Source organism: Martes martes (assembly GCF_963455335.1).
Source record: "Martes martes genome assembly, chromosome: 4".
Taxonomy (NCBI): domain Eukaryota; kingdom Metazoa; phylum Chordata; class Mammalia; order Carnivora; family Mustelidae; genus Martes; species Martes martes.
The window spans coordinates 916,430-929,985 of record NC_137891.1 but is presented as its reverse complement, the minus strand read 5'-3'; the positions used below and the strand labels follow the sequence as shown (position 1 = coordinate 929,985).

The 13,556-nt window shown below is 65.2% G+C and overlaps 1 protein-coding gene across 8 annotated transcripts; it reads right to left on the bottom strand.

Moving 5' to 3' along the window:
- Positions 1 to 936: 936 nt before the first annotated feature.
- PUF60 (poly(U) binding splicing factor 60) lies at positions 937 to 13,456 on the bottom strand. 8 transcript variants are annotated; one of them, XM_080801520.1, is made up of 12 exons: positions 13,322 to 13,456; positions 8,850 to 8,933; positions 6,471 to 6,566; positions 6,269 to 6,358; positions 5,285 to 5,335; positions 2,947 to 3,108; positions 2,772 to 2,864; positions 2,418 to 2,631; positions 2,147 to 2,337; positions 1,867 to 2,002; positions 1,459 to 1,694; positions 937 to 1,360 (listed from the first exon to the last, which is right to left on the bottom strand). In XM_080801520.1, the coding sequence occupies exons 1-12, from the start codon at positions 13,343 to 13,345 to the stop codon at positions 1,061 to 1,063; spliced, it is 1,677 nt and encodes a 558-aa protein (XP_080657646.1). In that variant the 5' UTR covers positions 13,346 to 13,456; the 3' UTR covers positions 937 to 1,060. The 8 variants fall into 8 exon arrangements, with proteins under 8 accessions (XP_080657646.1, XP_080657647.1, XP_080657651.1 ...); XM_080801521.1 differs by having other exon boundaries at positions 8,850 to 8,930; positions 13,322 to 13,398; XM_080801525.1 differs by lacking the exon at positions 13,322 to 13,456 and adding an exon at positions 10,786 to 11,497.
- Positions 13,457 to 13,556: the final 100 nt, after the last annotated feature.

The following is a 13,556-nucleotide window of genomic DNA, read 5'->3' as shown; positions in this document are numbered from 1 at the left end:
GGTGCGGGCGGGCGGGCGCGCGGCGCGGGCTCAGACGCGGGCTCGGGCGGCGGGCTCGGCCGGGGGGCGGGGCTCGGGCCGCATGAGCGCCGGGGTCGGCCGGGCGGGGGAGGGGCGGGGCGGCGGCGGCGGCGGCGGCGGCGCTGGGCCCGGGCCGCGCTCGGAACGCTCGGCCCGAGGCGGCCCGAGCTGGGGGTTAGGCGAGGGGCGAGGGTGGGCCGAGGCGGGGGCCGGGGGCCCGGGTGGGCGCGCGGCCGGGCCGGCGCTCAGAGTCTGGGGAGACGGCGACAGCGGCCGCGCATCCCGCCCAGCCCGCTCGTCCGCCGCTGTGCCGCAGCCGGAACAGCCGCCGCTGCCCGCCGGACTGCCCCGCCGACTACCGCCGGCCGCCGCGCAGCCCGCCGGGAAGCCGAGGCCCGCCCTCGCCGCCGGGAACTGCAAACCCCACAAGTCCCCGCGCTCCTGGCGCCTCCGAGAACCCGTAGCTGCCCCACGCACAGCCTGCCGGGAAGCCCCGCTCCCGTCCGCAAAGCACGCCGGGACATGAAGTCGGCCTAAGGCCCGCGCTCCCGCGGGCATCCTGGAGGCTTCCCGGCCGTCCATCCCCACCCCCCGCCTCGGTCCCCTCCCCAGGGTGGGCCCCACGAACCCCACCGCGGCCGGCAGGCCGCTCCCCCCCCGCCCGCCCGCCCGGCTCCACCCGCGGGCCTTCTCCCAGCACCCGTCGGGAACAGGTGACATGGGGGGGGGCGGGCGGGGGCGCAGGCCCCGCTCCCGGACAGCAGGGAAGCCCCCAGCGTACTCCGCAGCCGGCCCACTTCCCCCTCCTCCGGGGAAGGGGGGCGCTCGCAGGCCCTCAAGGACCCCTGTCCGTTCCTTCCCCCAGGCTTGCCCCCGGGAGCCCAGAAGCACAGGACCACTGTCACACAGGGAGGCTGAGGGCCAAGGCATCTGCACCTTTATCCCCACGTGGGCGGCTGGGCCTGAGACACCAACACATCACTCTAGAGAACCCCGAGGAAACAAGGAGCAAGTGCAAGTCCGGGCAACAGGGCGAAGGTCACGCAGAAAGGTCACTGTTATCAAAACGCTCCTGGTCATACACTTCAGCCACCACCTTGCGACCAGCAAACCAGCGCCCATTGAGGGCCTGGATGGCCTTGTGAGTCTCAGAGGCTACGGAAAACTCCACAAAAATCTTGACGATGATCTCCGCATCCTCCTCCTCGCCTTGCTTCTCCTGGTAGATGATGACGCGGTTGACAGCACCGAACTTGCCACACTCCTCGGTCACCTCCCCCTCCAGGTCATCATCGATGTCCTTGGGGTCCACCATGTTGCGCAGAACCATCACCGTGGACTGTGCGGGGGAGGGGACAGCTGAGCGCTGCAGCAGGCTGGACCACCACCCCGGCTGCCCCCCACCGCCACCACCCTGCACCGGCCCCCACCACCCACCTCCTGCTTGCGCAGCAGCTTCTGCATCACCATGTGGCGGGCGCTGCTGCCCGAGATGCTCATGTGCTCCTGCTCGCTCAGCATCTCCGGCCGCTCCGATTCGGGGAACAGCTCCTCCTCTTCCTTCTCCTTCTTGGGCTCCAGGAGACCCAGCGTTGGAGGGCTGGCCAGGATGGGATTGACCACTCCCACAGAGGGGATGGTGACCGGAATGGGAGGCCGGGCTGGGGTCACACCTGCAGCAAACCCACCAGATCCAGCAGTCACACTCCCCCCATCTCTGCCCCTCCCGGGAAAGTGCCCCCGTGCCACTCAGCCATGGCTGAGCAAGGTCCTCCCCGCTCAGGGTTATGCCCAGAGGACTAACAGGGGAAGGAGGCAAGGCATGACCCATGCATTCCGGCTCACCTGTGATGACTCCTGGGGCCTGGGCAGCCATGACTGCCTGGGGCAAAGCCCCCAGAGGCTGGGCCAGAGTCAATGCGGGGGAAACCAGTCCAGGCGTGGCCAGGGTGCCCAGCACAGCCGCTCCAGCCACTGCTTCCTGCAGCCCGGAAGATCACCACACTCAGTCCCCAGTCTGGTCGCCTCCGCTCAAGACCACACCAAGAGCCAGCCCCCAAAGGATGAGGGAGGGAGGGAGGGGCTGTCACCCACAAATGAACTATGTGGCTGGGCCATCCCTCACCTGGGCTGTGATCTTGGCTGTGGCGGCAGCTGCAGCCACAGCCGCAGCGGGCGGGAGGCCTCCAGGGCTGGCAGGTGTGAGCAGGGGCATAGGGGGGGTGACAGCCTTGCCCACTCGCAAGTACTGGCCACCCAGATCAAAGAGGTTCATGGAAGACACGGCATCCTGGGACGACTGGGCCTTCTCATACTCTGCAGGGCAGGAGCAGCGGGTGAGGGGGAGCCACGGTGCCGGGTGGGCCCCACCCTTGCCGCGCTCTCTCCAGACTCACCAATGAAACCATAACCCTTGTGCTTGCCCGTCGTAGGGTCCCGGGCGAGCGTGCAAGATTTGATCTTGCCGAAGGCCTCGAAGACGCTCTTGATGTCATCATCTGAGAGGTCCTGGTGCACAGACGCCACGTAGATGCGGTTGAAAGCTCGAGCCTCCTCCGCCAGCTGGTCGATGATGGGCTGGGCCTGTCCTATGTTGCTGGGTCTGCCCACCTGGGAGAGAGGCAGGGCACAGAGCCCCCGGTCGGCACAGGCCTGGCCACGTCGGACCTCAGGCTTCCGGAGAGGCTGCTCGGCGCCGCCCGGCGACTGAGATCGCGCGCGCGCCGGCCCTGGGGCCTCCCCGGCCTCACCTTGATGTTCCTGCCGCCCAGCATCACCGAGTTCATCTGCTCCAAGGCGAGCTGCGCGGCTTCTGGGACCTCGTACTCCACAAAGGCAAAGCCCTGGGTACAGGAACGGGCCGTGAGGCCAACAGAGCCCAAGGTGGGGAGGGTGGGGCCTCGGGAGGGGCAGACTAAAGCCCACCTTGTGCTTCATGGTGACGGAGTCCCAGGACATGTCAATGCTCTTGATGGGTCCAAAGGGAGCAAAAGCCTGGCGGATGGTGTCCTCCCCAAGCTCATAGTAGATGGACCCCACGTAGACCCGGCACATGATGGCCAGTGCCCGCTGCCGCTGAGCTGCCATCTGGAGCAGGACACAAGGGGAGAGAGAGCCCCTGGCTTGTGAGGGGGTGGCAAGAGGCTGGGCAGCCCACTCCCCTCCTGGCCCACCTACCCAGCTCCGCCGGGGGGAGGGCTCCCCACGCGGCAGCACGACGCAGGCCCAGCTCCTGCGGTCAGGGTAGCGGGGGTCAACAGCACCCTACCCCCAGGAAGGAAGGCCAGGCCCAAAGGCAGGACACGGACGCACCCCGGCCCATCCAGGTCCTGGGCAGACTGGCAGCAAAGCTGACAGGGGCCAGGAGGCAGGGCTGCACGCCCTCCCACCATGCCCACCTTCCAGTCTGGGGACCAGGTACCCCAAGCTGGGCTGGAAGATCTTCCCAGGGTCCTGGGCGAGTGCTCCGACAGAAGAGGGAAGGGGAAGCCATCCAGGCTGGAGGGACCCGCTAGCGTGGAGGCAAGAGAGGGGGCAGAAGACAGGGCAGCTACTGCCCAGAAGAGAGCCCAGGGGAGGAGGTCAGGAGCCCAGATGGGGGCTCCCCGGAGAGAGAACAAAGAGCAGCTGCTCAGGCAGGACCAGCTCAGGTGGGGGCTGGGCATTCTGCAAGCCCCTCAGTGTGCTGAGCACCTGACCAAAAAGGGCTGGCTGGAGCTCACGCCGGCGGCGCCGATGCCAGGCCCCCAGGAACATCAGAAGGTGGCAGAGCCGCCAAAAGAGAAGCCCTGGGGCTCCTTGGAGCAGGAGATAACAGGCCCAGCAGGCCCAGAGCTCTGCTTGGGCAGACACTGCCTGTGTGCTGGGGCCAGCCGGGGCCGAGGGACCTTTCCACACCCTCAGGGATGGGCTTCCCACCTGGGCCCCCTCTGCACGATGTGCGAGGCAGGGGGGTCCCCCAGCCACACGCGGTGGGCCACCAGGAGGAGCTGAGCCCTGGGGAAGACCACAGACCCAGGTGAGGCAAAGAAGATGGGGCCCTGGCTCTACCTTCTCCATAAACAGGGGCTCCCCTCACCCTCACAAGGCCCCCATAACCGGAGCCAGTTTCCCTCTTTAGACACCACCTGGCCTACTATAAAGACCAGGCCTCCCCCTCCCTCCAAGAGGAGCCTAAAGGTCAAATCCGCATATCCCCTAAAGTAGGAATCCCCCCCAAATGGGACTGCCCTCCTCAAACTGGGCTCCCAACAAGTACGCCTCAGGCCCCTGCTGAGACCGAGGACCCCCAAAGTGGAACTATGTCCCCTCTTGCACCAGGCAGCGCGACAGGAAGCCACATGCCTCTCGGGTCACAACTCCCCAAGAGGGAGCATGTCTCCTCATCGGTGTGGGCTTCCCAACAGGTGGGCCGAGAGCCGTCTCCCTGACACCCCCCGCCCCCGACAGACGCTTCCCAGAGAAGACACTGGGTCTGTCTGGCCACACCTCCTGTGAGAGCAGCACACGCAGGGATGAGCCCAGGAAGAGCCATGTTTCCCCCTCAGACTTCCTGGAGCAGGGCCTGGCCGCCTCCTCAGCTTGTCTCTGGGAGACCGAGGAGCGTCTCCTTCCCAGACTCCTTGGCCCATGGCAGCCAAGGCCTCAGGCACCGCGTCTGCCTCCTCCCGGGCCCACTCTGGGCTTAGCCCAGCCCCTGGCTGCTCCCTGGCTGCACGGCCCCTACGCCCTGCGGACAGCCAGGCCCAGAGGACCAAATCCTCGCCCTTCCCTCTCCTGCTTGCTTGGCACCCCCCGGCCCCCCACCCCATCCAACCATCCTCCCTCCAGGGTCTGATGGGGCCGGGAGTTAGGACTCTTCTTCCCTCGGGGGCCTGACCCCTTCTCGACCCAGGAGCCCGGGCGGCCTGGAGACCAGCAAAGCTGGCGGCCCAGGCATGGCACCTTGTGCGTGTGGGCGACATGGATGCAGCTGGGCCTGGCGTGGGCAGCTACCCTCCTGGCCTGCTGCCCTCCACAGTTACCTGGCCGGTTAGTTTTAAGGCAGGACCTCAGAGCAGATGGAGGCCTCCCCAGGGGCGGTCCCGGCTGGGTGCCCGCCCACACCACTGGCCCCGCCACGCCTGGCGCTCTGCTGCGCTCGTCCCGAGCTGGCGGGCAGGGCCGGCTAGGGGAGCAAGGTCCCCAGCACGCGGGCTGCACTGCCCCCCTCTAGCCCTGACTAAGGACATGAGCCCCGGAAGAAGTGAGCATTTCTATTGACCGATTGCAAAGGTGAGAGAGGATCTCCAAAGCCCATTGTCACTGCTGCCATCTGAAAGACAGTAAAGACAGAGTTCAGTCTGTTGGAGCCGAGCAGTCTCCCGCTCTTGTCACACCTCACGCAGACAGCGGCAAGGCCCGGAGTCCCCGCCCTGCCAGGGAGGTCCGCCTGCCTTCCCAAACTGCCAGCCAACTGGCCGGCCACCGGCACCTGCCCAGGGGGGCCTCAGAGCCCCAGGTGCCCCGCCCCACAGCCTGGCCGGCAGGGCAGAAGGAAGGGAGGGGGAGGAGGGAGGGAAGGGAGGAGGAGGAGGAGGAGGTGGTGGAGGAGGAGGAGGAAGAGGAGGGTGCAGATGGAGCACAGTGAAGAGCCAGGGCGTCTCCTGAGGGCCGGGCAGGGGGCAGGGGGCTCGAGGCCCGGGCACCTGTCAGCCTCGCCCTGGCCTCTTCCCCACAGCCATGGCTGCTTGTGGCCACAGGGCTAGAGCAGGAGGCTGCTGGAGGCGCCCCCAGCCTGTCCTCTCTGCCCTGGACCCCAACTCAGGGGGTCTGGACTCACTGCAGGGGTCGGGGCCTGACCGCTCTCATCCGAGGCCAGGGGGATGGGAAGGAACGCCCCTACATGCTGCACCACCACCTGGGGGCACAGGCAACCTGAGGCAACAATTTCAAGTCCAAGAGCAGGAGCCAACTCAGGGGGCAGGGCACAGCTACAGCGCCAGGGCAGGGAGGGGACCATGGGCTCTCAGCAGATGGGTAAGGCTGGGCCACGCGTGCCCCACAGAGGAGCCTGGGCGCCCCAAGAACGAGTCCTTGAGAAACAGAACCACAACAGCTTGTGGGGATGGCCACAGGCACAGGAGGAAGAGAAGGAAGAGGAGGCGGAGGTGGTGGGGAGGGGCGGTGGAGGCTCCCCGGCCCAGGCGGGTGGGGCGGCCTCCAGCAGAGCCAGCAGCGAGCCGGAGCGCAGGGCCCGGGGGCTCACCTGCAGGTTGGTGAGCTGCTGCTGCTGGTGCGCGATGGTCTGCTTCACCAGCACGCTCTTGATGCTCTGCTCCATGGCGTACTTCTTGGCCTGCGGGAGGAGGTGGTGAGGGGCACTGGGGGGCCCGGTCTGCAGGGCGGTGCTCCTTCCTCCGCCCGCCGCCCCCCGCCCTGCCCGAGACTCCCCAGGAGGGCGCTCTCACCTTCTGGAGGGCCTCTTGCTGCTCGGGCGTCAGAGGAGGCAGTCCCAGCTTCGCGGCTGTGCTCTGCCCGTTCTCCATCTTGATGGAGTCTGTCCCCTGCAGGTGGGCAGCAGGGAAGTCATTAAGAACGAGCTCGAGAGCTCGCTCACACGGCCCCCCGGGACCCCACCCCACCCGCCCCCGCAGAGCCGCACAAGGCCTCCAGGCCTGGCCCATTCCCCAGGGACAGGCAGCTCTGCCCTTCTGCGATCTCCCTGTGCCTGTCCCTATGCCTGTCTCTCCCAAGACCCATGCCTCTGAGGCAGGCAGGTACCTTGGGGCCCTTGGGACAAGCCAGAGCAGCGGCAGGGCCCGGGCCACAAGGCCTCCTCAGGAATTACGAGGACAGGCAACAAGCAGGAGGGGCCCAGTGCTCGTCGCAAAACCAAGCCCAGAGCTTCAGCCCCGAGCCGTGCAAGAGAGCTGGCCCCAGCCATCCTTTACAAGGCAAAGGGGCCATGGTCCCCTGGATGGGCAGGGACTCCTCATTCCTGGACCACCTGGCATCCACGCCCGCCCCCCACACCTTCCCTCAGCCCCAGCCAGGTTCATAGACTCGGGGTCCCTGCTTGGGCGGAGTTCTAGGGACCATTCAAGGAGCAAGTAAGGGAAAAGGGTCTCCCTCCCAGCACACTTCCATGCAGCGCCTCCCCCCACCCCCCCCACCCCCCCACCGTTGAGAACCTGGAGCTGCTCTCCCCGGCCACAACAGCCCATCTCCACCAAACTCCTCCCTGGGCTATGCTTAGCCCCTGGGAAGAGAAGCCAGGAGCAGACCAGCCACGGAGGAAAGCGGGGCTGTCAGCACCCCGGCCAGGCGAGCATGGGCACCAGGAGATACTCTGGGGGAGGGGGTAGAGCAGGCACAGCCCGCGCCGCAGACAGACCCAATGCAACCAGGATTAAGTTTACATTCCTTCTGCCAAAATCCATCTCTAAGCTGTCCGCAGGGCAGAGAACAGAGCCGTGCAAGGAAAAAGCAAAGCACAGCTACTGAGCCAAAGAGTGTGTGCACCAGGGGTCTGGTCACACCAGCCTGCCCACCAGCTCACAGGGCCTGGCACTGCCCAGCAACTGCAAGGACAGACCACCGCCAGCCCCCTCCAGAGGGGGTGCTCTGCGGCAAACAGCACAGAGCCTAAGGAGGGACAGCGGAGAAGGCAGATCCCCAGCACAGACGCGAGGAGGAGCGAGGGCAGCTTCGGAGGAGGCAGGAAGGGGCCAGCGGACCCAAACCCCAGGAACCACCATCCTGACCAGCCCAAGTATAGGGTTTCCAGCACAGGGTCAAAGGGCAGGAGGGGCCTGGAGGCCCCCAGTCTGGCCCCTAAAGCCTGTCCTCTCCACCCTCCCAGCTGGCCCCAAGCCCGGTTCTTCTTAGTGGGACAGAGGCCCTGAGAGCCAGGGGCTGTGACTCTAGAGCAGGCTGTCACCATGGTAATCAATGCCAACCCCCTTCCAGCCCCTTAGAAACTTTTCAATCTCTTCTTTGTCTTGATAAACAAAAAGCCCTTCTCCCATCAACCAGGGCAGGGGAGGGCTGACTAGAGGGACGTCCTGGCCCTTTTGCCCATCTGCTTCAGCCTCCGTAATGTCTCAGGATCCAGGCTGCATACCACGGCCAGCCCTCCCCTGAGTGTGCAGGGGGGCCCACAAGAGGGCCCAGCTCCAACAGGCCCCCAGGCCACCTCGTTGAGCCCCCAATACAATCCACTGGAGGCAGGCGCTGCCATGGAGAAGCACAAAGAACCTTATTACCCAGCAACAAGGCCCGGCTCCACCTCCTATAGGACATGCTCCCAAGGGCAGAACAACCCCAGCGGGACCTGATCTGCCCATGCCCACTCTGAAGCCTGGCCCGAGCCCCACACAGACCCCGTGCTCTCACTTGCACATTATTCTGCTTCGTTGTTTTATTTAAATTTCAGATTTGAAATGAAAATCTGTGTTTCTGGTTCCTACTACCCATCACGTTCTGCAACAGTGCGGCTGCCCTCGGGAATGGCATGATGGCTAACAACTGACACCGGCTCTGGTTCAGCCCCCACCTGACCATCGTCACCACCTGCCCGAAGTCTGAAGGCACATGAGGCTGCGAGCCACCACAGAAGCAGGGTGGACGCTCTGGGGAGAGGCTGAAGCCAGGCCTGAGGCTGGGCGCTAAGGGAAGAGACAGGCACCTCTACCCAGAAGGCAGAGAAGAACCCCTAGGGCTCCTCCCACCCCACCCCCATCTCTCTGGGCCCAGGGACACGCAGGCAGGGGGGCGGGCGGGCGGGCAGGCAGATGGGCGGGCGGGTGGGCAGGCGGGCCTGAGGGCAAGGATGCTGAGGTCAGTACCTGTGGAGGTTTCCATTTGTCTCCCGCTGCCACCACTGCCGCCGCCGCCGGCTCGGACCCCCCTCCTTGCTGGCCATTGACCTGCTGCAGGCAGGAAGGAGACGCTGTAATGGACAGTCGTAAGACCACCCGTCCCGGCCCTCTCTCCCCTTCCCTAGCTAAGGGCTAAGAGGCCGTGGACGAAAAAGAGAGTCCAGCTGGGGCACAGGAAGAGCCCAGCTCCGGCTTGGCTCCTGAACACCCCACAGTAGCCCACTCACCCCTCTCATTCTGCCAGGACACCTGCAGCTGCCCAGGATCTGGCACAAAGGTAGCCTGGCCTGGCAGAATCTAGGGTAGCCCGGAGTTGGCAGGGAGTCATCAGGAAAGAACAGGACAGAGCATAAGAGAGCTCCTGCCCCATGTCAAGGAAAGGCATCCTCCCTGAGCCTAAAGCTGCCCCCTGGCCACAGAGCTGAGGTCCTAAAAGATCAGTTCCTTTCTGGCCAGCAGGCTGGGACAGGCCAGATGGGATGACAAGGGGCACAGCTGGCCACCTTCCCTCACCCCCTCCTGAGGCAGACAGGGGCCCCTCTCTAGCCGCAGCACGCCCCCTCCCCCCCGTTCGGCGTCAGTCCCAGTGCCTTCCACAGACTCTGGTCAAGTCCACACCCCAAGCCCCTTGTGAAGACCCCTCTGAGGAGGGCTGCCCTCTGCATGACAGGGCCAGGCAGGTGGTCCGTGTGCACAAGCCTCCCTTCCGCAGCAGACAAACTGTCCAGGGCTGGCAGCTGAGAGCCCGGCCATACCCCACACCCAGAGGGGCCGCGGAGGCACTGCCATGCAGCACCAGCCTAACGGAAGGAAGAGCCCCCAGCTCAACTCAGCAGAATGGCAGGAGCAAAGACAGGCCAAGGTCAGGAGGTGGGCCGCGCCGCGGGGAAGGGAGACTTGGTAAAAGAGCCTTGAGACCTGCTCCACCTTCTGAGAGATTACACGCCGGAGCTGAGAGCCGAACACACTTACCCCGCTCCCATCTTCTAAGACCTACGGCTCTCCAGGAACACGGGGGACACCATGCCCATCCTTGGAGCCCCGTGCACAAAGTCAGAGGCTAGGCGGACTTGGCCAGAGCGTGTCTGAGGCCTTCGAGCCCCAAAGGAGACAGCAACACAAGCCTGTGTGTGCTAGAGCCATGGCCAGCGGCACAGACGCTGCGGCCGACGCCCAAGCAGAGCCTCCGCTGAAGCTGCTCTGAGCTCAGCGACGCCGCTCCATCAGAGTGAGCCAAGGACCAGGCCCTTCTGACATGGGTCCCCCCAAGTGGGCATATGGCAGCTAGGGACAGTGTCAGTGTCCGGCTTGCCTCGAGTCCTCTGGCACCCCAGGAGCACATGTGGAGAGGAGGCTGCCCTGTCAAGGCCCACAGCAAGGACCACTTCAGTCTGGGGAAGCAATCCCGTCTCCTGACGCACGAACACAGCCCACCTGAGGGCGCGTTCATCAACAACTCCCTGCTCTCCCAAATTAACTACCAGCCAGCACAGGAAGTGGGCACTGCTGAGGCAGAACACAGCTCAGGAGAGACTGCTAAGGAAAAATCAGTCCAGGAGCAGGTGCTACACAGGACATCCCATCGCCTCCAAAACAGACCAAGTCCCTCGTCCCACAGAGCCTCAGCTTCCGTTCTAAGTACACACTAGAAGAGCCTGGAGAAAACTGTCATTTATTATCACAGCTGGTCACACGCTGTCACCCTCTGGCAATGAAAATAGGAGGCTCTGTGGTCACAAAGCTCGCCAGCACTAGGCAGCAGTCAGTGCCTGGAGGGGTGAGAAGTCTCCTCTGGGAGGCAAAACAGCCCCTTGAGTCTGGGCCCCAAACTCCAGCACTGCCACTGCTCACCAGATCAAAGAGGATTATTCCTATTAGAAAACCAGAAAAGTCAAGTAATTACTTAACATTCCCAGGTTTCTGGCTCCTCAGGCCTTGTGCCCTGGGGCTGGCACGAAGGCTCAGTGAGTCACTCCATGCGCAGCAGGCAGGCCATCAGTCTTGGTGATCAGCAGCACGGGCGTGACACCCAGGGTCCAATCCACAGAGCGGAGCCGCTGCAGGGTGCTCCCCATCTGCTCCATACGTCCTCTGCCCGTGGTGCCCTGCTCTCTACCAGACGGCCAGGCTCTGTGCCGGGCACTTTGCACGCAGCAAAAACAAAATGAGACACGTGCCAAGTGGCACCTACGAGAGAGGACTTCTATGGGTCATGAGCACTAGGAGGAAAGTCAAGCACAAGATGCAAAGAAAGGGACTGAGGAGGCCCTTGGGGCCTAGGCAGCCGCGGAGGCTGAAGACTCAGTGTGCACGCCAGGGTCTTCAGGAGGAGGAGAGAGAGACAGTGCCCACAGGGAAGGCAGAGGGTCTGAGGCCCCTGCCAGATGGAACCCAAGGGTAATGGCCCCAAGCAGGAGTGAGCCCAGCTGTCACAGGTAGGGAAGAATGGACTGGTAAGTCAGAGACACACTGTGTCACCAGAAGACAATGTCCCTGACAGGAAGGGACTGTGGCCTGTTTCCGCAGCCGCCGGGTGGAAGGCACGAGTGACTACAGCACGTCTGCGTCCTCCTGTGTCCTTCCCCAGCAGGTCACTAACAGCCCAGTTCAGTGCCACTCTATCCTCCCAGAAGAGCTGAAACCCGTCTAAGGGCAGAAACCGGCGTTGTTCAGCAGGCACGGGCCACGAGACACAACAAGTTCTCACCACGCCCAACTAAGGCGACGAGAAAACAGACCGTCTGGAAATCTGTCCACTGAACAGGTAAGAAGAGGAACCTATCAGGCCACAGCCTGGAACCCACCCCTGGAATCTGATATAAACTGGATTCTGGATCTTCACAGCTTCCCACACCCATGGACATTCGCACGGGTTACCTCTGGAGAGAACTCACGGGCAACACAGCCCTACTGCAAACCTCAGCTTACAGGGTTCAGACTTTGTGCCCACGTCCACCTCTACAGGGATGCCCGTCGGGCACCGCGTCACAGCAGAGCGGAGACCGCTCTCCCCTCTGTCTGCAGCCGTCCGGGTGCTGCCGGTCAGAGCCTCCGGCAGCCACCGAGGCTGAGCGCGCTCAGGGGAGACCCATCACCCACCCTCGTTGGCTCCTCTTCCTCCTCCACATTCCACACCTTCCCAGGAGCGTGGGGCCCTGTCGTTAAGCCTCCTCCTCCTTTTCCGGCCGGCCGAGTCTGGCCGCTATGTGGGGCGCTGCCGAGTCCTCCACCCCCATCTCTTCTCTAACTTCCCTCTCGCCTAAGTCACAGGCGCCTGGGCTTCAACGGGAAGACGTGGTATAAAGAAGATGGCCGAGTCTGCGGATCCCACACTGGGCTCCCCTAACCAGGGGCCTCTCTTCCCTGGGGGTCCGATCTCGCCCCGTGACACGGGTCCAGCCTCCCTCCCTGTGTGCAAGCCCCCAGCTCAGGGCCTGCCCAAGGCCTAGCTCTAGCCTAAGCAGACTCCCTAACCCCAAACGTCTTCCCTATCCTTCCAGCCTGCAGCCACCTGCCAACGCTGCCTTCCCAGACAGGCCCCATCATGTCACTCTGGGTACAAGTCGGTGGCAGGTAACGGGGATGAAGTGACGCCGTGAAGGGTCCAGGAGGACACTCATTGAGAGGAGGAGGGAGGCAAAAGGGTCAAGTGAGACGTCACCATGGAAGCGCGGCACCAGGGCTCTCCGTCTAAGCGACTCACTCAATGTCACTAAGAAGTAGGTGAGCACTGGGCGGGGCAGGGAGGGGCTCCCCCGTGGGTGCCCACAGCACCCCGAGCAGAGGTCCCTCGGGCTCGCAGTCCGTGGTCTCCGTGTCCGCCAGACCCGCCAACAGGGCAGGGGCTGCCTGCGGCTCGCCACGGTGGTCCGACACCCGTGACCGCCTGAGACAGAGTAACGGCTGGAGGAACGTGCGCTCAGTACGTTCCCCCCTCCTCGGCCGGGGCGGAGCCCCTGCTAGCCGGCCAGCCCTCCCCGCAGAGCATCCGCGGGCCCAGCTTCCTGCCGACAGGCCCCGCACGCCCGGCGGCCCCTGCGCTCGGCCGGGAGGAGACGCCATCGCTCCCAGGAGCCCCGCCGTCAAGTCCGGGCCACGGGCGCCCCGGCTGGCAGAAGGCGGCGACGGCCGCCTGGCGCCGCCCCGAGGCCGCTCGCCCCGGCCAGACCCGCCGCTCCCGGAGGGGGCCGCGCCCCGCGCGCCGCACGGCCCCCCGACGCCGGCCGCCGGAAGCCGCAGCCCGCGAGCCGGAAGCTGAGGCCGCGGACCGGCCCCCGCCTCACGCCCGCCCCGCCCCCGCCCCCGCCCCGCGCGACCAAGAGCCGCGAGGGCCCGGGACCGACGGCCGCATTTCCGAGGGGCCTTCGACGCCCTGGCCGGGCCGACGACCGCCTCCCGCCAGTTGAGCGGCGGCCCGCGGTGACGGGCGGCTCACTTACGAGAGCTATGGTCGCCGTCGCCATCTTGCGTCCGTCGCGGCCGCCGCGCGCGCCACACGCTCCTGCTCCCTCTGCGGTCTCGCGCGATCTGGGCGCCGGCGAAAGAGCCCGAAGGAGATCGGAAGTCTCGCGATAAAAGGCTCTTTCGCCCTCGAAGGGGGAGGGGCTGGGGGAGGAATCAGCTTCCGGTGTGAGGAAGGCCTGTTAAGGCCCCGCCGCAGAGCGGACGGAAGGG

Excerpts from the sequence above, each read along its gene's own strand:
- PUF60 (XM_080801520.1), bottom strand. The coding sequence starts at position 13,345 with ATGGCGACGGCGACCATAGCTCTC. Across the intron at positions 6,567-8,849 it reads ACAAATGGAAACCTCCACAG|GGGACAGACTCCATCAAGAT; the intron begins GTACTGACCTCA and ends GCCCACCTGCAG. Across the intron at positions 3,109-5,284 it reads CTCTCTCACCTTTGCAATCG|ATGGCAGCTCAGCGGCAGCG; the intron begins GTCAATAGAAAT and ends GTCCTGCTCCAG.